The sequence below is a fragment of the Colletotrichum scovillei genome (genome assembly GCF_011075155.1).
Source record: "Colletotrichum scovillei strain TJNH1 chromosome Unknown Contig00004, whole genome shotgun sequence".
Classification (NCBI taxonomy): Eukaryota; Fungi; Ascomycota; class Sordariomycetes; order Glomerellales; family Glomerellaceae; genus Colletotrichum; species Colletotrichum scovillei.
The window spans coordinates 3,574,596-3,597,049 of record NW_023336262.1 but is presented as its reverse complement, the minus strand read 5'-3'; the positions used below and the strand labels follow the sequence as shown (position 1 = coordinate 3,597,049).

General features: G+C 52.8%; 6 protein-coding genes across 6 annotated transcripts; 1 reads left to right on the top strand and 5 right to left on the bottom strand.

Annotated features, from left to right (window-relative positions):
* Window positions 1-23: 23 nt before the first annotated feature.
* HER10_EVM0004792 (forkhead domain-containing protein) lies at window positions 24-1,415 on the bottom strand. Its single transcript, XM_035474425.1, has 2 exons — window positions 1,011-1,415; window positions 24-938 (listed from the first exon to the last, which is right to left on the bottom strand). The coding sequence occupies exons 1-2, from the start codon at window positions 1,389-1,391 to the stop codon at window positions 372-374; spliced, it is 948 nt and encodes a 315-aa protein (XP_035334895.1). The 5' UTR covers window positions 1,392-1,415; the 3' UTR covers window positions 24-371.
* Window positions 1,416-3,149: 1,734 nt separating this feature from the next.
* On the bottom strand, window positions 3,150-4,060 carry HER10_EVM0008051 (uncharacterized protein; the record flags this gene model as incomplete). Its single annotated transcript, XM_035477587.1, has 4 exons — window positions 3,150-3,387; window positions 3,448-3,824; window positions 3,889-3,993; window positions 4,043-4,060. 4 exons carry the CDS (start codon window positions 4,058-4,060, stop codon window positions 3,150-3,152), a joined length of 738 nt encoding a protein of 245 aa, XP_035335132.1.
* Window positions 4,061-5,225: 1,165 nt separating this feature from the next.
* Window positions 5,226-6,121, bottom strand: HER10_EVM0002145 (uncharacterized protein; the record flags this gene model as incomplete). Its single annotated transcript, XM_035471870.1, has 2 exons — window positions 5,226-6,054; window positions 6,108-6,121. 2 exons carry the CDS (start codon window positions 6,119-6,121, stop codon window positions 5,226-5,228), a joined length of 843 nt encoding a protein of 280 aa, XP_035334696.1.
* A 3,146-nt stretch (window positions 6,122-9,267) lies between these two features.
* On the top strand, window positions 9,268-10,140 carry HER10_EVM0000336 (uncharacterized protein; the record flags this gene model as incomplete). The annotated part of the gene is made up of 2 exons (XM_035470122.1): window positions 9,268-9,608; window positions 9,681-10,140. The coding sequence occupies 2 exons, from the start codon at window positions 9,268-9,270 to the stop codon at window positions 10,138-10,140; spliced, it is 801 nt and encodes a 266-aa protein (XP_035334567.1).
* A 1,735-nt stretch (window positions 10,141-11,875) lies between these two features.
* On the bottom strand, window positions 11,876-12,406 carry HER10_EVM0001961 (uncharacterized protein; the record flags this gene model as incomplete). The annotated part of the gene is made up of 1 exon (XM_035471693.1): window positions 11,876-12,406. The coding sequence occupies one exon, from the start codon at window positions 12,404-12,406 to the stop codon at window positions 11,876-11,878; it is 531 nt and encodes a 176-aa protein (XP_035334687.1).
* Window positions 12,407-13,794: 1,388 nt separating this feature from the next.
* HER10_EVM0002395 (ankyrin repeat protein) lies at window positions 13,795-15,342 on the bottom strand (the record flags this gene model as incomplete). Its single annotated transcript, XM_035472108.1, has 2 exons — window positions 13,795-14,372; window positions 14,502-15,342. 2 exons carry the CDS (start codon window positions 15,340-15,342, stop codon window positions 13,795-13,797), a joined length of 1,419 nt encoding a protein of 472 aa, XP_035334716.1.
* Window positions 15,343-22,454: the final 7,112 nt, after the last annotated feature.

The following is a 22,454-nucleotide window of genomic DNA, read 5'->3' as shown; positions in this document are numbered from 1 at the left end:
CGCGTGTCTGTCTTATAGGCAGCAGCAACTCGGAAGCCAAATGGGCTGGGTAGATGGACTTTGGGCCCGACGACCTGGATGAATCTGTAATCGTCCGCGATCCAATCGCCAATGCTCTGAAGCCATTTGCGTCCCAAACTTCATTCAAAGTCAAGCGAAGGTCCATCCGGCTTCGCAAGCGAGCGTTCCAACACACATGAAGAGCGGGAAGATCGAGTTGGCGCATGCATTCTCTGGCACGACAGCACATACTGTATCTTACAGTACAGTATTCGCCGTCTGTATTTCTATCTCTCCGCCGTTCGGACAGTGGCCCATCCATGCCCCAGTGGTATAACGTACTTCTAATGTGCCAAGACCAGATTCGACCGTCAGATCTCCCATTGCACGCACGTTTCCGACGGCGGACTAGAACCCACGCCCATGCTCGTCAACATGGGAGCAAACGCTGTCGGGGCGCATAATGGCACCATTTCATTCACGTCTGTCCAACAAAAGTTTTGTCGGCCACAGAGGCAGCTGCAGTAGGGCCAGTGGACGTAGCGCCCACTATCCAGGTTCCAAGCCCATAACGGATCATGCATGTGCTCCAAGCCATCTTGCGTCGAAGTCATCGGCACCGGCGATGGATAATCGGTAGAGGTTCCGCTTTCAGGCTGGCTGCTCTCAGGCGACGTGAAGCCGCCGTCAAATGACCAAAACCCATCGTCGCCGCAATCACTTCCGGACACATTTTCCTTCGAGTGATCCTGCAGAGTGGGTGCGCAAGACGGAGGAGGCGGCGATGCGACGCTGATCTTCCATTTGTATGATCCCCCAGCCTTTTTCCCACGACTCGCTCCGCGATCCGATCGGGGCTTACGCGTTGGTTGGAATTCCGTCAACCCTGCCTCCGCGAGCTGCCAGAGGGAGCCTTTGCGTTCCACTCGTTGGAAGGCCTGTGCAACACAGATTACGACTTAGCAGGAAAGACTAGACCGTCACAACGCTGGCGCGACTCGCTAGCATACCTTGTTTACGCTCAGGTTCGAACGAACGCTGTTTTTCCATCCTTCGCCTCCCCTGTGGGCTCTCCTGGTGTTTTGCTCAAACCAGTGGTAGAGTTCGCCTAGTCCCATCGCCTTTTTTTCTGTGCTGTGGAGCGCGATGTAGATGAGTTGCGCGTACGTCATCTTCTGCCCGCCTTCGTCCAACCGCGTGTCGGCCGTCGGCGATGATTCGATGGCGGTGTCAGGAAGGCGTGGGAAGGCCGGGTCCACGCTGGAGCTGTGTTGCGGCGTGCCATTTCGTGCTGGCACTGGTTGCAGCTGGGATTGCCGGCCACTCTGGCCTGCGCTCTCGTCCTCATGAGATGTACGGTTGTGTGGTGGTCGAGGGGATGGAGGAGACATGCATTCTGGAGGAAAGAGGGACGTGCAAAGCGGGTCCATTGCTTGCTGCTTGACGATGGGCAAGCCCTGCTTTCAGATCAAACAGTCGAAGCGTTCGGCTACAGTCGGCACGCCAGTGAGTCCAACAAATTCACTTGTTCGACAAACGTTCGACAAACGCTCTCATTTCGCGCTCTTATTCGTAAGCCATGGCTTGGTGTTTTTCCCAATTGCAGTCTCCCAGTCGCCGGTGGTATGGCATCCAGCGCCAGAATGAGTCCCCCCCAAAAGATGGACGCACTTTCTTCGCCGTGTGCCTACTGCGGATCAGTTGCTGTCAGAGACCCATAAGCAAGAAACCACGACCTGCTACGGATTTGCACCGCTGCACAACGCTACGTTCTGCTCCGTCGGCAGTGGGATCCAGGAGTGTATTCCGCCGCCAAAGACCTGCCCTTACGAGAGCGTTTGGGAGCCATCCGTGCTGAAAAGCCGAATATGGATGTCGTTGTATGGGGCTCGCGGAGTACGCCGCAGCCAGTGGCCGATTGTTGCTTCTACGCTGGTATTGGATGCGTGCTGGAGAAACCCACCCCCTTCCCGGGACCAAGACCGGGCCTCGGCGGGCTCGCCTCCCAAAAAGCTGCAGGGGCCCATTCGACTTCCCTACCGACGGCACTCAGAAAGAACGGCCACCGTCGTACCGGTAGGCGAACGGCCAAAAACGGCTGCGGGGACCTGCTAGGCGGAACGCGGGACGGACTCCGCGCGCATTGCTGCGGGAACATGGCGGGCTTTGGGGTTCGTCAATCACCATTAATCATCCCATCGCACAGCATGCAAGGTACGATCTCAATCTCGACCGCCCACAGGGCTAGCGTCATGGCGCCTGAGGAGCACTGACATTCTCATCGGGTCGTCTTCAACTTCCCTTATCACTCATTTGCTTTCTGTCGCTGGTTTGGTGCCAGAATTGAATTGCGGTAAAGAGACCGCCTGGCGAACCACTCACGAGCGGGGAAGTGGGGCTGCAGCTCTACGTAATCGAAGGAGAGACGGGCGAAATCCAGGTGTTCACTGCACCTGAGAGGCCCATCGGAAGCACCGCCCACCAAAAGGCCCAGAGGTTTGCACGAAGAAAACATCATCACGACATAAGGCCTCGGCGGCAATACGACCTGGGAAACTGCAGCTGGAGCATTGGCAGACTTTTCGATGTATCTTTTGGGACATGCACTATGGCTTCCATCTCTTCAAGGAAATACCGTATTCGATTCATGTACTAAACTCAGCGCTGTGTGAACTACCTCATGACTCGTTGCGCCGCCTTTCGCGTAGCCAGACACCCGTCAAACCCCAACGCCAAACAATGGCAATGTTGCCGTGTACTTCGCCTTTGCGTCGCTTTCCTTTTACAGAAAACTTGCAGCAACATGCCTCAGCAATAACCCCTCATCATGGCTCATCATGGCTCATCATAGCTTCTCATAGCTCATCATAGATTCCTGAAAGATACTGTCCCACTCTCCCCTTTCTCATGACTTGCTGCTATGTGTTGTTGCTACGCCCAGAATAGGCAGGCGGTGGGAAGGGCGGCACGTCGAGAGCCACGTAGGACTGCCGATCGACCTCCACCGTGGTCGTCACAAGCACGCCGTCGCCCGTGTGCTGCGGCCCGGGGCCGCTGTCTCTGCGTATCTGCGTCTTGTGTCGCCTCAGTCTGTCAACGGACCGGGTCCGCTGTCTCTGCGTATCTGCGTCTTGTGTCGCCTCAGTCTGTCAACGGACCGGGTCCACCTTTCGGACTGTCCTTGCTGAAAGCTCCGACGCCGTAGACCGACGTCGGGGCCAGACGCTGACGAGCAGCAGACGCAGACTGGGCAAGCTCGCACACAGCATCGCCGTCGACTGCTCGATGAACGACCACGCCACAATATCGACATGGTCCCACGTCTCGTCGAACGTGGTGCTGTACTCCACCAGGTATCTGACCCGGACCGCCGACGTCACGCACGCGCTGTCTGCCGTGTGAGCCTTCTCCTCCCACCCTTCTGCCGGGACGTGAGACCCAACTCACAATGAACCAATGCTGAACAGCGCGATGACGGCCAAACGTCGCCGGAGAGAAATCTTGAGCCGCCACACGTAGGGGATCGGCAGGAGCAAGATGGCGATGTCCTCCGCCATGGCCAGTCCGCCACTGCTGTAACCCACAGCTTGCAAGTTTAGACATCGGCGGTCGGTGATGGTCCGGTCCCATATCGACTGCACAGGCACGCATTGCGTCGCGAATGGGATGATGAAGAGCGTGCCATGCAGAAGTAGAATAACCTGGAGGCCCTGTGCGATCCTTCGAAAGGTCTCCGACGGGAAAATGCGGCCGAGGAAGAGCACGATCGACAGCTTCACGGCGGCTTGAAGGACGGTGTAGATCAAGTTTCCGACGTACAGCATCTGACTCGACGTTAGGACGGGATACCACGATTCGCAAACATCCGGCGGGCCCTTATCACCGAACCTTTCTGATAACGACCCCATTACCAACCGGTATCGTCCAGTAGTGCATGCCGAAGCCGATGCTTGTAATGTGCAGATAGACCGCGGCCAAGGCGATGAGGAGTGCCTGACAGACGACGTCAGAAAGGATTTCGTGGAGAGTTGGGGTGGGGTACCGCCGCAAGGATGGCCATGTAGTCGTCCCTCCATAGACCACCCGCATACTGCTTGCTCGTGAAAAGACGAAGCGTCACGATAAACAGCACAAGACTGCAGCTGATGATGAGCGTCCGTCGGACTTCCGTCCTCCGCGATGGTTTGGGGTACCCTTCGCACAGGGCCCCCTCTACCGTCGCTGCAGCTTCAGAAGGTCAGATGGGCTTCCAGAGAGGAAACAGCGGGGCGAACTTAGTTGATCGTCAAACGGGCAGTTCGTCTGCACACATGTCGAAAGCTCCGACTGGACAGCAATGTCGAGACAGATGCACGCGGTCACGTCTTCTGGATCGCAGGCCGACGTGATGAATGTGCTGCTGATGCACTCCGACTAGATGGTGGATGCTTTAGTGCGACGAAAGCCTGGCTGATGCCACAATCACTCACAGCGCACGAGGGGACCTGCGAGAGGATCTCGAGGGCCGACGCTGCATTCACGGCGGCGACAGCAAGCTGGAGGGCCAGCACTGCGAGAGTCCATGATCGATGAGACATCGCATATGAGACGTCGATGAAAAGCGCGGAGATGCTGACACAGACTTTGGCGGTGGTGCCACCGGTGTTTCGACGCCGGCCGACCTGGCATGCTGTAGCTGGAGGTCATTCCGCTGCGGGAGAGATTCAATGAAATAGACGGGGTGTGTATGGTTCGAGAAGGCACTTCTGGTTCTGATCGTAGTACAGTCAACAAAACTTGCTTCCTGCGCCGAGGCGCCAATGACAAGAAGCCACTTACGCCGCTGTTGGGCAGTTTGCGGACGGATTCCTCGACTTATCTTTCCGGTCTTTCGCTACGAGTTTCGCAGCATCATTGGGCTCGTCACTTGATGCTTCGTGCTTTGCAACCTGACTTAAAGGTGAGGGAGGTGATCTCCGGCTCCATGCAAGCCATCACCAGCAACACCAATGCATCGCACATGCCACAGCCTCAAGGGCGGTATCTTCGTTGCGCGGTACAGAACACAGGGCATTGGCATACAGAACACTCTCTGGACGTTTGGGAGATACCGGGGTAGGTCATTTCTTGACACGCAAACGACATGGAAGGAATATGAAGGAATATGAAAGTTTCCAAGGATAGTTATGAGGGAATTATTGAATGACACATGCCCATGCGTAATGAACTCGGCAACTACTCTGTATCTACTCTATATCGCTATCGTCTTCTTCTGCGCCAGGCCCATAGCTTTCGTCTGAGACGTCTGAATCACCATAATCGTCGTCTAACTTCCTTCCTTCCGACAGGTCTGAGTTTTCGTCAGATTCAGCGCCAGACATGTCAGAACGGTAAGGCTCGTCGCCCTCGCCGTCAAACAGGTCCTCGTCCACGTCACACATTGAGTGCCCCCCTGACTCCAGCTCGTCGTCGCTGGGCGTATCGAGAAACAGCTCGGCCGCATCTGCAGAGCTCATCTGGAAGACGGCCCGTGTCCGGTGCATGGTCGCCTCGTGAGTGTCGGGAAACAAGATCCGTACGCAGCAGTACATGTATAGCATCTTTCTCGACACCGAATCATCGCAGAGATCGAAAGTCGCTGGCAAAGTCCCGGGGTGAACGGTGTCTTCAGGCGCATGGATTTCCCAAATCCGCGCCGAGAACATCAAAACCTGTTCGAGCACTTTGATGGTGATGAGCATGTTTCCAAAGTCAAAATTCAGTGCCTTGTCAAACTCGAACAACAAGTTGGTTCTGTTGTCCGACGGGCCATCGTCGTGTTCCTCGGGCGCTTCGCGGACTTTCAGGCACGCGAGAAGCGCCGCGACCTTGACGACGAACTCTTTGCCTTGTAGCGGCCCACACAGGCAGCTTATGATGTAGGCGATAAACCGATCTCCCGCGGTGCTGTTCATGTCTTCTCTGACTCTGTTCAGCGGCGGATACCACGTGTCGTCGGTCAGTCCGTTGTGAGGGCAATTGACCGCCAGGCAGATGGCGAGGCAGCATCGCTCATCTTGTCTAAGCAGGTTGGTCCTAACTACCATTAGCAGGATGCCTATGTGACAATGTGAGAGTGCGCCGCTCACCACATGGAATCCATGATCTCTTCCAGCGCGTCTGGGGTGACTCGGTAGCCCAGCTCATGTCATCGCCAATGGAGAGATTTATATCGTTCGAACCATGGCTCTAGACTGCCTTTGTTTTTGGACAAGACACATTGTGCTCTTCGTACGTGTAAGCTCGTTACGACATCCGATACCGCCTTCTGAGAAGCGAGGCTCTACGCAACCGGGTTTTGCAGAAGCCACCAACGGCTCGACGGTCAGCGTTTGAATGGCCGTTTTTGCAAAGTATCTGCAACGACGCCGGGGCCATAGAGATAGCCTCAAAGTTGATAATTGTGCTGTAGAGTCCATACATACCCGCGGCATCCATGCGTGGAGTGTGCTATATCAAGGCGAGATCATCTCCTGGCTCACGCCCCTGTGAAAGCTCTTGTTCTTTGCTCATCGAGTTGGCGACGAAAGCAGCCCGAAAAAGACCAGACAACCTTGCCAAGCTTACATACAAAAATCATATCTCGTCTACATATGGCGTCAGTTTCGCGGTTGGCAAACGCAGTGTCCATCCTCACATAAGGTGATCCATGTCACGTACTTCTTTCGGCAACCCATCAGCACTCCACCTCATTTCGATGGCAATCCGACATGGCGGCCAGACCTTTGAAGCGCCCTCGCCGATCAAACGGTCTGCCGCGCCTACCAAGCGACATAGACAACGCAGTCGCGGCCCTGGGCGGGAGAACCCACGCAACCGACCTCGCAAACAGCACCATACAGTCTCAGAAGGCACCAGTCAGTAAGGAACAACGTCTGGAAGAACTCGTGAGAGACTCCGGCCGCCTCAGGCAAGAACTTGACTATTGGAAAAGCTTGGCTCTCACAGGAACCGCCTTCATGTCCGACATCGAACAAGTTGTGGTACAGCTGCGAGATGTTTGCAGCCGTTTCGAGAGCGTTATGAATGAAACAAACACTATGTCTGTGGAGGATAGATTCCATCCGTCCGAATATCGACAGAGGGAGGACGTGGAGGTGCAAGCTGGAGACGAACCAGACTCGCCATTAGTAGAGGATGACCTTGACGTGCTCTTGGCCCCCATCAGGCGGGGTCGAGAAGGCTATGACTTTGAGGCCGTCAAGCCAGAGTTGAAGCGGAAGCAGCCACCATACAATCCCGGAAGTTGGCTCTGATAGGAAGCGCACATGGCCTGTACCGGAATTCGCCGGGTCCATCTTCATCCTGTGATGTCATAAAGAGGAATAGAGAGTTCGTGCCCATGCATACAACTGTACATATCACCGCTGTCATTCACGTGAATCACCTCTGTCATCAAGAGTTATAAGGGTGCTACGCTGCTGTTGGGCATGGCTCAAGCCCTTCAACGTCGTCGTCTGGAGGCGTCGTACGCGATCCGTCTCTAATAACGTCTGATCTCCAACGCCTGAAAGGCGTTGTGAACCTCTTTCCCGTGGCTCGCTTCCATCTCTGACAAGCCATGCAAATGGACAATCCAGATACTGTACGTAGACTACTGCTTGCTTTCTTAGGAGAACAAAACGGCTCATTCGTGTAGCACCCGTATCTCGTTGATGCAAATGTATTGGAAATCAAGTCTCTTCAATCCTGTAACTGTTCCAAGACTGACTGATCCGGTATGCTCTTGGTCCCATATCTGACTGCGAGACGCTCCAGAATCGTCACCAACCTACCAGAAGAGATACTTCACCGATGAGCCGAAAATGCCCTTCTTACCCAGTTCGCGCGATCAACACCATCATTTCTGATTGCCGGCTAAAATAAGCCCCACGGCGATGCAACAACGAGATGGACACACTACCACGCACCGCACACCTTTTTAGTATATCATATATAAGGGCGACCTCTAACCACGGTCTAGCAAAGCTCAGCTCCGACTTGCCGCTCACATTATTCTCCAATGCCCAGGTCAGCGAAGGAAGTACTCGATTATGTCATGAACATCTTCTTCAAGGACAACACATGGCATGAAACAGCCGCTAAACTCAAGGCCAATCCCATTTTCTTTGGATCTGACCTCGAGCGACTTGCGCTTGGTGAAGACTGCCACGAGCTTCATCTCGCAGCTGCATCCATGGATTGGGTTGGAGATCTCCAATACGAAGCCAAGGTGGCCGAGTCGCTGAAACGGCCTCGGTTCAAAAGCTCTGGAGACCTTTTGCGCCACCAGGGCCCGAGCCAGCGGTTCACGTTGAACATTCAGGAGGACAGCGATGATATGGACTACCATACCACAGTTCGAGATTATGGCAGCCTGCTCTGCCAGAAGAGTGACGAATTGACAACTTGCGTACTATATTACAATAAGGGCCAGGGGTTTCTGGAGTATTTCTACATTCCGCGCCACCGGCTGCCTTGGAAGAAACGATACACAATACCTTTGCAGCACTCGTTGTCAGGGTATGACTCGAGGCCTCTCGAATGGGTTGTGGCTGAAGATGTGAACATAAAATAGCATTGAGATGTATCATCGCAGTGCTGGCTGGCACGCGAGTTTCTGCTGGAACCAGCCACGCACGGCACCTACCGCTATCCCTGCAGTAATTGATTGGGTTCTTGCACTGGGTCCTTGTACGGAGTTGTTGCATGTGAACGGGGAGTAAGGGCTGTGAATTAATAGAGACATGCGTCCTAGAGAATTCAATCATATAAATTGAACATTGACTTGCATGGCTGTACCACATGTCCACTGCCGAGCGAGATGAACTAATAATCCGACAACATATGCAAGCTTATTGAGACCGATGTCAAGGGCAGAACACCAACCGGCTGCGTATTTGCCCTGAACCGTTCGGACGTCCTTGTTGGCGTTGTTTGTCAACGTAGCAAACGGGGAGGATCCGATGGTAACCACTAAGAACCAGATACCCTTGTGCTTTCATGTCAGCAAATAGAAACGCCATAAGAAAGGTCTTTGCAGCTGCCTGGCCCGCGCAGAGACTCAAGGCTGTCCCCTAATCAGGCGCCCAATCAGTCGTGCCGCCTTAGACAAAGCGATAGTGTATTGACTGCTTCCTTCTCGGAATGGAAGGCGATATCTGGGCAACGAAGCCTGTTTGTTTGACATTATACATTGATCACCTATTGTAACAGGGGCTAACAGCACGGGATCACCCCGGCCAGCCCTCTCATCCAGAAGCGGCTGTGATGCAGCATAACCGCCAGGAAGCCCCGCAGCCAGTTGCGACCCAGATCGCGCTCCAGATGTGGGTGAGCGTCGTTTCTTGCGCACGCGTCAACTACTCCCCTGACTCCGACGCTCGTCTTCGTGTTGGCAGAGCTTCACACTCTTCTAGCCACTGGTCAGGTATGCACCCTCTCATCGCCTACGGCGATTCCGCTTCGCCGACCCGAACCCTTGTCCGACACGCCGACTTGCAAGTTGGCACAAAACCAACAGCCATCTCCACGGCCGTGACGCCATTGACGACCAGTACTCGGTACTACCTGCGCAAGTTTAGCATGCCTGATTTGACGAAGATCAACAGGTGCGCAGTTTGAACCATCGACATATATAGTGCGGCAATCTCCTCAGTCACGTACTTCACATCCTGCTCCAGCACAGCCAAACACTCAGCAACATACTCGGCAAACCCTCCGATAGCAATGCCTTCTCGAATCTCAATAGAGTATCTTTTGACGCCCACTGCGGCCACGCCAACACTTGATCGCGAGACGGAGGCTATGCAAGAAGATATCGTCGGACCGCATACCCCGCCCGCTGCTGCTATGTCACCATCAATAGATTTCCAGCGCCAGCAAGCAGACATAGAATCGTACTCTGACACCAGAGGCCATGCCACGTCGGCGTGCTCGTTATTATCGCCTGCAAGGCTGACGTCCTCTGGGGAACCGACCCTCGACGACATTATCTCAGTATTTACACAGCAGTCTCTAGGCCTCACCTCCTTGAGTATGGCCCTCCAGGAACAGATGTTCAGCGGTTACTACAACGCGGGCTCCGCTGGCCTTTTGGCCCAGATTTGCCCCATCTGTTTGCATATTACGTTCATGAAGTGAGTCTCTCCGAATGCTGTGAAGTAGTGAGTGGTCGCTGATTGACCCAAGTCCGTGTTTTCTACGATCCATGTGCGGTCAAACATGCTTCGAGGTCCTTGGCTCAGCAGTCTACAATTCAGCCTTCCTTTATGCGGCTCACGGTTGCTACTATGGATGGTATGCTGGGTGCGGAACCTGTGTATGCAAGCCAGTGGAGCATCGCATACCGAGCGACTCTTATACGGAGAGCTCACATCTCCAAACCGGGCTCACTGATGGATACCTGACAAATGCGGCTGACTCTTCTCACGCTATCTACGATGGGCCGCTCTCCCCATCGGTTTATGATCTTGACGGCCAGCCCATCTCGCAACAGGGCTTTGTTCTTGGGAACGTCGACGACGGAGGTGTTTTTGGGGAGAGCGTTAGACCTACTACTCTTCCAGTATCGGTCTTCCCCGAGCAGATAACCGCGTGGAAAGATTGAGAGGCCCCATCTTTCGCATTTGATTTCTGTTCATGTCCGGTCCTCCGCGGCATTGTATCATAGCTGGTGGCATTTCGAATTTAGCATAGGATGAATGCAGAGAAAGACTTGAGTTATGCGCGAGCGCGGATGCAGAAAGCCCATCTGTTCCACGTCAGAGCCACCGAATGGACTATACCGACGTGATCTCTAGGCTATGAGCCCGCAGGTCGTGGTGTTCTTCATCTACATGTAGTACTCAGATTCAAATTACATCACGAATCGGGAACAGGGTCACTTTTCCACGATCGGCCTGTAAAATGCATTATCAGGTGGTTCTCACTTTCATTCTGATCACAGGATTTACGTTCTTCTCCACATTCTTCTTGATCAATACAAGCCTCTTGTTCCACATCCTTTAACCATTGGTGCCTACCACAGCTCGTGACAACATGACAACATGACACCAATGATTGCACTAACGTCCCCATCCTCTATCCGCGCGTCCACGACGGATAAACTGAAGAGGCTCCACAGCCAGCGTACTGGCTTCAGTGGAGCCTTCCCGTTCTGTCATCTCGTCCGCTTCTTTAATGGTGCATGTATCGACACTGCGACTGGAACCATCCTGCTCAATCTTTGTTCCGGCAGGTTTCTTAAGACGCTTTGTTCGACGTTTCTTGTTGCAGAATACGGCGTTTGAAGCCTGGCGAGCCCCTGCCGCCGATTGACGAGATGACGGTCGGTCGCTGTTGGCGGTGTGGGGTTGGATTTGCTTCGTCCGTCCCTTCGAGACAAGCGGGGGGCGGAACGTCACTTGGGGGCCAGTCTTGGGAGGCGCCGGTCGAGGTCGCTCCATGTGGGGCGACATGGAAGAAACCCATTCACTCACGACGTCGAATGAACGCAAAGACTCTGGGGACATTTTAGTTGGCTGACAATGCCTCGGAAGTGCAAATACTGTCTTCGGACAGTGTCTCGATGGAACGTTGGAACACTACATTTCGACTCATATGTACAGTACGTAGCTGCAAATATTGTTTTGGGACCTCGCGGCAAAGCTGCTGCTGGAACGGTGGATCTTTGCATCCCCCAGAAGCTGCTCTTCAATCTGGGGTGTGTTGCACCGTGATCAAAAGGGAGCTCGTTCTGGATTTGACAGCGCACCCCTGGTCGTGTCAGAGCCAGATCGGCGACCCCAGAACCACTTCAGGCAGCGCACCATATCTGGTCGCTCCACGTAACGGCACAAGTTGATCGATGGCCCAGAGCGCCAGAACCTCATCCGACCTAGTTTTCTACCATTGAGTCTACATCTGTCGGCCGCAAACCAACAAGCGGCGTGACTGAATCCGCTTTTCGCCGTCCTCGTCCGGTCCACTCATTGTGTCGGTGGCCACTCCCAAGGCCTGGCGCGCACTGGCAAGTCTCGTCATGCTCGGCCATCAATTGGCCGTAACTGAAGAGGTCCTCTTCTGCTTCCCACGTCGGACAGGCGTAGCCATCCCACTTGACGGCGTACAGGTTGACGCCATCGTCCGTCTCGTAGCAGCCTACGATACACTGAAGACGGGGCGCCCAAGTCGTGTTGCATGGTCGGGGCCGCTCGACGCATTCTTGCCATACCTTGACGTACTCTCCGTCTTCGAAGACCCACAAAAGTTGATAATCACCCAGCCAATCCCACTCGAGGGAGTCACGGATCCCCACGACCACACCGTAGAACATGTGAGCGCCACTTGTGGCGGTGCAGATGACTTCAACTACCTCAAGGCACGAGGACCAGGCTGCGTGGACCGTCGAACCTCGCCGCACTGTCATTTTGACGGTAATATCTTTGCGTGAGGTGGTTCAATGTGCATACAGTCTCCTTAGGGAACCGAGCCTCTCGGAGATTGAAGATGAGATAGCTGGGTTGTAGGCATTAGCCATCGTCAGATGGTCTGAATTTATACAGCTACGTAGGCGGATACACGTTCGCCGATGTTTCAGTACGTGGCCGTATCTGCATGTGGTAAGTTTCCGCAGTCGAAAATGTCTTCTCTCTTCACCGGCGAAGCCTCTAGTTCAGGCCTCCAGTCGGAAACACTGGCAACATCGTGGCTGCGGTGGCGATATCTACCTGCAACATTGCGATACTACATTTGCGCAGACCTGGCAAAAGCACAATCACACTGTCTTGTATGTTTGTACATAAGGTTGCATTGCATAATGCAATTGGATAAATAGTTTGATGAGTGGCAGAAAAGCCGCCTTAACTGGCTTTGCTGTCACGATACATCTTCCCAACAGCTCGACCCTCATACGAACCGACATATCTCCTTTACAGTTGAAATCCCCTCTTAGTATCCTGGCCAGCGCTTTCAAGAAGCCCTAAGAGTTCTCTCCGGATATGCTTGTCTTGAGATGGAACACCCACCCTCAACACCGCCTTCTCGCTGCCATCGAATTCCACCAAAACGACAGCAGTCCATTTGTTCTTGGTAATCTCCTGCATCAGCGCAGCTACAGCAGCAACGGGCACGGTCGTGCTACATTCATCGTCGGGTTTCTGCCCAAGGTCACTGGACTCTCCCCTTGTGTCTGGTGTGTTCGGTGCCGTCCAGTCATCCTCGGATGTGTCGTCAGGCGTAGCGGGGTCGGTATTGTCTTTCTCGTGTCAGCAGATGCCATTGACGATACGTACGTTACTGTACCGTAGAGGAACATACAAGTATTGACACGAGCCCTTTTTCCACTACGTTTCTGTCTCACGACTTCAACGGCTTTCTGTCTTTTCTCGAGCTCATTTTCATCGCGGAAAGACCACTCGAAGAGCTGTGTTGTCAAGTGGTCCAAAGGCGAAATGCCTGTATTGAGCGTGGATTCCATATCGTCTGAAACAGTCAGCCAGCCTGTGAGCGTGCTTCTGGAAGTGATGAAGCTAGTGTGCACGTATGGCTCAGCAAAGACGGCGGGCTCTATAATTTATACTTCTGCGCGGATGGAGGATACTTGATTCTAATCGTACTAAATGCTAATTATTCGGGACGATGAGTTGCCTACTGAGCAATGTAACCTCTCCTTCCATCAGGGATGTGATGCCTCGTCTATGACTGGCAGCTATTCAGCTTATCACTGGCTTCGCCTACCAATTACCTCCCTCCCTGGTACCATTTCTCTTGGGTTGGCGTCCCGCCTCTCTCCCCTTACCATCTCGCCCCACCATACTAACACCACCTCCGCATGGCGCTCTTTCTTTCTGATCGGAAAACCCCTGCGATGACCGGACCTGGCCTACTCTCCTTCGCATTTCGCAGCATGTTCAAGACGCCCGTCTTCGTCAGACTCACACCATCCTTCAGCATCTCCGTGACGAGACGCACAATCACGCCCGGCGACTCTTGCAAAAACCGTGATGCGGCAACGTCGCCACTCCGAGACGCTGCCCAGAAACAGTGCGAATACAACACGTGGAATATCTTCAACAGCTTAGGCTCTCGCGTCAACAGGCTGATCACACTCCAGTGGTCTTGTGCGTCCGCAAGACGCGCCAGCTTGTCGATAATGTCGCACAACACGGCATCGTCTATCTTGGCACCACGCCGCAGCAAGATCGACGCCATCACGGGGTTGCCGTGACATGTGGAAAGTGCCCAGTCGAGACTCGTCGAACCGTGCGAGTCGCGCTTGTCGATGTCTACGAAGCCCGAAGAAAGCAGCATCTCGGCCTCCCAACGGCGCCGCTCTCGAGCCAGCTTCAGCAAGAGGGGCCCTGTCCAGTTGCAGCGTGCCGATATGCAAACCGCTTGGTTTGGGTCAGCGCCTGACTTGAGGAGGAGGTCGATGAGCCGGTCCTTCGCCGATGCCGTCCTGCCATCCGTTTCTTTGACCCGAGCCAGGAGCGCTAGCTCGAGCGGCTTTTGGTCGAATATACGAAGCGCCGGGTCGGCCCCCTCGACCAAGCCGTCCAGCTCGCCCGTGGCGTCTGCTCCAGCCTTCAACAGTGCCAGGGCGGCGGAGAACATGCCGTCCTCGCACGCCATGCTGAGGGCCGTCATGCGCCATGTGTCGATCGTCGTAGGCTGGTTTACGTCGACGCCGAACTGTGCCAGCTGACCGATGACCGTTTCTGGCGACGGAGACAACAGGGAGTGAATCAGCGGCGTGTCCCCGTTGTTGTCGGCCTCGTTCACTTCCATCCCTTTCTCGTCGACAAGGTACGTGATCACTTCGGTGAGCCCGGCGGCGGCGGCTTGGTGGAGGGCGTTAATTCCAAACTCGGAAGACTCAAGCCGTGCGCCGCGCCGAAGGAGAATCATGGACGTCTTGGCGTCCCCGCTGAGAAGAGATAGAAAGACGGGAGTACGTAGCCGGCAGTCCGGGACCCCATCGATGTCGGCACCGTGGTCAAGGAGAAACGACACAATGTCAGCATAGCCTTTGGAAGCCGCCAGATATAGGGCCGTAACGAGGAACGGGCTGTATCGATGGCTCTCGGTCATGTACATGGTGGCCGGCCTGTTGTAGTCAGCGCCGGCTCGGAAGGTATGCCGGAGCGTGGCTAGGGCCACCCGTGTATCTCTACAGTTGGCAATGGTGTTGAAAACGGCGGAGTATTTTCCCGTTTTCACATCGTTTCGGTAAAGCTTGGGGTTGAAGAACGAATGCCAAGTGCGGGAGCATTGTGCGAATACGGACTGGTCATGGGGTTCGCTGTGATTGAAGACATGCCACGCCACGTCTAGGGATTTCGGCTCTGGGAGAAAAGACTTCATGGCGAGTGACGTCTGTCGTACTGAGCGACACGATGTGACCTGCGACAAAAGCACGGCATAGCAAGAACACGAGGCAGTCACGCTGTTGCTGTAGGCTTGCCGGCCTCATATCCAATACAAGATTTCAGACTTCATCTCATGGGACAGCGCTTTACGCCAGAAGCATCTCATGCATACACTGCAGATCCGGAATTGGCCATCTCGTTCAAAAAAGGTCCTGAGTTCTGCTATTCAGGCGCTACGGTGCTTCTTTTGGTTATGAAAAAGGCATCTCATTCATCTCCAGGTGGACAGTACTGTCCTTCGCGAGCGGTCTCTGGCTTTTCTGGACACAAGTTAAAGACAGCTTCAGGATATCGGGCTATTAGAAAGGGTTCTTATGGCTCCGGTCTGGGTGGACGAGGAGAGCGCGCGTACAAATGGTGTTCACGTCGCCTTTGGACGCCTAGTCCTCGCAAGACCGATGGATACCAAATAGGCCTTCACCATCCAGTATTGTGCACATGTTGCTCCCTCTCTCGCAAACCATCTCAATGTTTGAGAAGCCGGAAACTGGGATAATGGACCTCCGCAAACCTTTGGTAATGGCTGTAACGACTGGTTTGCAAACAAAAGTGTGGGTCAAGATAGTAAACGACAGTGTGAGTGGCAGCGCGTCATCAAGAGCTCCTTGTAAATATCCATAATCGACTTCCACAGTAGCCATATTCTCCTGTTACAGATGACAGTGGCTTGTACACAGGAGAGATGATGTTGAGCCTAGTGTGTGTGGGTCAAGTTCAAACTGATCAAGTGTGTTTTATGTACAGTACAAACAGTTTTGATCATAAGCCACTTCCTCCATCGCAAACACTCTCAATGTTTGAGAAGCCGAAAGTTGCTGTGATGGGCCTCCGCAAACCTCTGGCAATGGCTGTAGCGGTTGGTTCGCAAACCAGTTGTGGCATCGGGATGGTGTACGACAGTGCGAGGGGCACCGCGTCATCAAGAGCTACTTCAAGGTATTAATAACCGGCCTTAACAGCAGTCGCTCTCGCACTTCTGATCGTGGTCGCATGTACACAGTAAGTAAGACTATAGGCCTAACCTGTGTGGGTCAAGTCCAAAATGATGAAGCGAGTTTCCAAAAGGAAGCAACATATGATCAATAGTGTACAGTAGAAATGGAAGTCGGTTTCCTTCTTTGCGGGCAGGAATTGATCTGGGCACAGATGTTTGTGGATCCATATGCTGATAGGGTACATGACAGGGCCCTGACGATACCTTCTTGATGCCCCCCGTAGCCGAAGTCAGAATTGCTCTCACACTGTGTTCATGGATTAGGCCCACGTTACATAATCCAACATCCACAAACGGCGATAACAAGTGAAGTCTCTGCAGTGCGCAACATGGGTCTGAACTGAGAACACAGTAAAGAGGCAATTTCTATCGATGAATGTACTCAGTGGGTCTCGTTTTGTATGTATTATATCAGCAAAGGGATCCACATATGTCTGTGCGCACAACGCTTCCTATCCGCAGAGACAACCAAATTCTATTTACTGTACCACCTAATTCTACCACCTAGTTCTACCACCTGGTTCTACCACCCAAACTGGTTCTACCACCTGGTTCTACCACCTGGTTCTACCACCTGGTTCTACCACCTGGTTCTACCACCTGGTTCCACCACCTAGTTCCACCACCTAGTTCTACCACCTGGTTCTACCAAATTGGTTCTATCACCTGGTTCTGCCACCTGGTTCTGCTGGTTCTTGCACCTGATGCCACCACCTAGTTCTACCACCTGGTTCTACCACCCAAACTGGTTCTACCACCTGGTTCTACCACCTGGTTCTACCACCTGGTTCTACCAAATTGGTTCTATCACTTGGTTCTACCACCTGGTTCTACCACCCAAACTGGTTCTACCACCTGGTTCTACCACCTGGTTCTACCAATCTGGTTCTATCACCTGGTTCTACCACCTGGTTCTACCAAATTGGTTCTATCACCTGAAAGCTATAATCAATCAGTGACAAAACTCATGAGCACAGTCCTCCCTCCAGCACTGCTTTCTTTACAGTATCAGTACGAGATTCTATTTTATCATGCTCGTATCTATGTGATCTGCTTGCAACAATAAGATACGGTCAAGTCCCTTTTCTACAACCTCCTTGTAGCAGTCCATTACTAGCAGTGGCTGCTTTCCTGCGGTAATTGGCAGAACTTTCTGTTTAAACATAGCCTCTTGCAAAAGTAGTTGAAACCGAAGATCTTCTTTCGGGTTTTGAGTGTCAAGAAAGACATACTCTTCTCTTTTTGCCTCTTTGGTGATGAATTCAAGTGTGACTTTTCGTGCTGGAGACTTTCTTGTAGGAGGGTCTGTATGCTGACTGGATGAGGTTGCTTGATTGCTTGTTCTTGATTCTTGGTGGTGGCCTACTTCTGGTGAGTAGCGACCAGAGGAAAGCCGCTCATCATCAACTGTGTCACTATCAGATGAAGCGATTGGCACCTGCAGATTGTCTCGGCGAGGAGTACCGAAGAACGCCAAATGTATGGATCTGCAGATGAATAGGCCAGCAAGTCTCCCGCCTCCCGTACTCAGTTGCTTGTCCATGATGTCAACAAACATCGACTCAGCGGCGTCCGTATAATATATCTGATTTAGCCACGGCCGAGAATCGTATTTCGAACTATAGGCATCGGTGAAAAACTCGGGTGATTCCTGAGCTGAATCATTTTGCTGAAGGTCTGGGAACGTATGGGCAATTTTGTCGGCCACGGCTTGGAAGCTTAGAACATCGTAAATATAGTCTTTTGGTGGCCGAGCCATTGTCAATGCTTGCTGTGCAACCTCCAAATCTGGAGACATAGACTTCAGACAACGAATATCGTTCGTATCGAACCCCAGTTCCGATGCCAGACTCGCCAGCCTGGGAAGTAAGCTTGGATTCGTTTCCATCTGTCGGAAATTTCTCATCGTCGAAAGCCATAACTGCCGCATTCCAAGCTGGAGACGAGCGTCTACCTCAACAGGTCGGTAGGAGAAAGTCATGTCGGACTCCTCAATTGGATACAGGTTTTCGTCTCTCATCGAATGCTTGAAGGCCCTCGTCAATGCAGTCCTCACAGTGTGTCCATCCTGAGGTATAGCAACCAAACGCTTCATCCACTTTGCGCACAATTCAAGGTACTTGACGTCGTTGAAAAATGTTGTCAGTGATGGAATCGTAGAGTCAATGGAACAAAGGTTCTTCCAAATGACGATTCGCTCAGATTTGTCGAAAAGCCTAAAGACACGACCGTCCAGAACTGCGTTCCGAAGCAATCTTTCATCCTCTGCTGAAAATCTAGGGCACCGGAGCTCTACAGACTGGACAGTGAATGTATCAATCTTTCCGAGATTTGCCTCATTATCCCCGGCAAGATGCAGCCATGTGTAGTATATGTGCTCTAGGTAACTCACAACTTCCTATGACCGATCAGTATAGGTTTTGCTCTGGTGGGGGGAGTGCGCAGACCTCGTCGCATTTGAGGGCGATGAGTTTGTTAAGGTTGCCGATGACCAGGCCCGATCGCAAACCCGGGATCCGTGACAAATGGTTGAAGGCGTTGTAAAATGCTTGGTGTTTAGCTATCTGCCTAACACATCTCCTCTTATGGTCCGATAAAGAGGACTCTAGTCGATGCACGACTCGGTGATCATTGCACTTTTTGCTGCGGAGTATTTCCCAAAAAGCATCACGATCTGTGAGGTCGTCCTCAAAACGTCTCTTGTTGTTGATCATCGAATCAGTCATGACGCTTCATGACGCTGGACGTTGAATGTGGAAACTCAGTTTAAATTCCCTTTTGTATGTACTCACTAGATAAACCGGAGCCGGTCCTGGATTTGTGCATTCTCTCCAATCATACCACTAAGCCGGCCTCCCGACATCATTATCGTGCTTCCAGATCCACGTATCCAGCAGCTTGCGCCACCATCCACGGCCGTGTTTGTGTGTACACCAGGGTTTTCACCCCGTCTAAGCCGCATACGGCTCTATCTTCTGTCTGATCCTTTTCAAACACTAGGAGACAGTCTACGTCTACTCATCGGGGGCAGCAGACCAGGGTCAAACGGATACTTGCCACACTAGGCTAGCGTCCTGACAAACATGAGGTTGAATAAGTCTCGCGGAGCGAGCCGGGGGGTGATTGAGTACACTTCTGGCTTTTGAGCGTACAGTACTCCGTAGGTTCAACCATGATAAGATTTAGCCGAGACACATGTGGCCTTGTTACATACCGACAGAACGAAATTGCTTGGATTTATGTACCAATGTCCCCGCTGAGCCCACTACATAACTGAAAGGCAAACTGTTCAGTCAGAAAGCGAATCCCAAGCTACTACATCAGCGAACCGTGGCACATCGGCTACGTAACTCGGTAAAAGTATGTACTGCGACAACCCAGCCAAACTGGACTGGCCTCTATTATCATTTGTTTAGATTGCTCTCAAAAGAATATTCAGCGAGTTCAATGCTACTACAGTAACGGGCCTATTGACCCCGGATAAGATCGTCTGGACACAAGACTATGCTGCAGCAGTCACAGTCTGAGCGTCACAGCTCCAGAGAGTTGGGTTGATGGTTGATATGTATAACAGATGGATTGTAATGACCCGTAGTATCGGGTCTAGATACGTCCACACAAGGCGTAACGCGAAGAAGAGAAAACTGAAATCGCACTGTGCCAGCGGCGCGCCGCCGCAAGCAAAGGGGTCATGGCTTCGCCAAGACTCCTGACACCACCCTGGCACGCGATCTCGTGACACGCGGAACTCAACTTATGGTCCAGAATCTGCTATTACGTACCAACGTGCTCCTGACTGTCTTACATCTTTGACCTTGGCCGAAATCGCAATAGCTGTTCACTGTTCGAGCTGGGCCGGGTAACATGGGCCTGCAGCGGAGGTTAGCGTTAAGACTGACCCCGCCTCCACGCTATCGTTTCCTTGCTTTCCACTGAAGACACAGGCAGCAATGCCGAAATGGTGTTCAAGGCCCTCAGCGAACATATGTAGTCTCCCGTGTACATATGGCCTATGAAAAGCCGACAACTGTCGTGAAAATGATACATAAAGTATCATTGGTACAATGGTATACTAATGACATACCAAATTTGAGGGCTTCGATCGTAACGGGTCTAGGATATTGGACCCGAGGCTCCTGAGGAATGATTTGGGTTCATGTTAACGGTCTAGTAGCGGCTGGTGGGACATTGAAATTTGTCGTGTCTGCACAGAAATCTTTGCCATGGATCACGTGACTTGCACATGGACCTATCCACACTTCTAGATATGAGCCTTCAGGAGGCCTGGAATTTCATTACTGGCAAATCTACTACTGTACGGACCTCGCGTTCAGCGTAGGACATTTCTCATTGGGTGCCGCATGGCAGTACTTGTGTCACCAGCCTGCTTCCATTCTGTTTCCAGGTTATGCTCCTTGAACAAGGTTACATCTCTTGACATGATGGCGACCGAAGACCGGGAAGTGAGTAATCAAGTCCACCGCCTGCCGAGAATGGCCCATGGTGTGCCGGGCTCCATACCGCCTGCCTGACTGAATGAATGTCCGTGCTTGATCCGGGAGCTCACACCACCTTCCTACATAACCGCGCAGGAGCCCCACCGTCACCACTTACCACCTTCCTATCCAAGGTATCAGTCTTCGTGAAGCCCTGCTCTCGGCTCGACACCGCCTTCCTGAAATCGTACCGTTCAGGTAGCGACTCCACCGTAAATCTCACTGTTTGCTCACGAGATCATACACCCGAGTCGACCAGTCTCACCGCCCAGTGCTGAACCTGGCGCTTGTTCACCGCCCACGGATCGAGCGAGTACCCGTAAGGGGCTTTCTACACCACTTACCGAATTGCCCTCAGGAGCTGTGCTCTGGCCGCCCACGCCCTCTTCACTTTTCAGCCAAGAGGATTGACCCCCCAAGCAGCTTTTGTCTGACCTTTTGACGACAAACCCTTGTCCAGACCTACTACCCTGAAGGACTTGCTGATCTATTCACCGCCTACTAGAAATGAATCATCGTCTCAGCCGCTGCTCTGTGGCATACCCAACCGCCTAAAACCTGCTGATAGTCTCTCAATAATTCTTAACAATGCAGTTGTTCCTCTCCTGCCTGTTGCCCCTACACTGCACCCCACCTTACACTACGCGTATTGCAAAGCCCTTATGCAACTCCTCATAAGCGGCATGCTGACAGGTTCCGTGCTCTTTGCGCAATGTTTCCAGACTAGAGATGCACTCAGCTGCGCATGTCGCTGTTCTTCCGCAATAACACTTGATTAGCTTGATTTATCAGGTTGGCTGTAGCTGAAGGCCCCGGATCCCGATGGCATCACCAAACTGGCATTTCGGATGGGGAGAAAATGGTGTCGGGGCACGACTGTCAGGCAGGGGTCAATCGAATGTATTGATGAAGATGAAGAATGAGTGACTATCGGTATATACCGACTATCTTGATAGTGGACTGAAGACCCCGGATGCCGGCATATTCTTGGCGAACTTCGTCATGCTTGTGTAAGACCGTAGTGTCCCCTAAGCAAGTGTGACAATCGTTGTAACGAGTGCACTGGCATAGGCCTGACAAATGGATTGCACTACACCTCGTGCGCACATCCTTCAACTCGGCCATTGTCCGAAACACCTCAGGAAGGTTTGAAAAAGCCAGATGAAGGAACTAAACAGCGCACAAAATATACAGGCCTGACAACACTCTTCAACACGGTTGAAAATATCGTGGATACCGCAACAGCACAAAGACTGAGCTACCCTGCCGAAACACACGGGCTGCTCCCAGATGGTCACATGCGGGAGTGAACACGCACTGCATCGATCGTGTACAAGATGAATATACGAAGCCTGGGGCTCAAGGAAAACGCAGCATGCCTCTTTCCCCCGGTCGCGCTAAGCGCCCTCTATGGTCTTTCGCCCAGCTAACTCCTACCCAATACGGGGAATGGACGTACTGACGAAGTGGCGGTGCGTTGAAAAGCCAGTTCTTTTGGATGCCGAGATCAACTTGGACGGACCCCGATCCGAAACATCCAGAATCAACACCAGCATG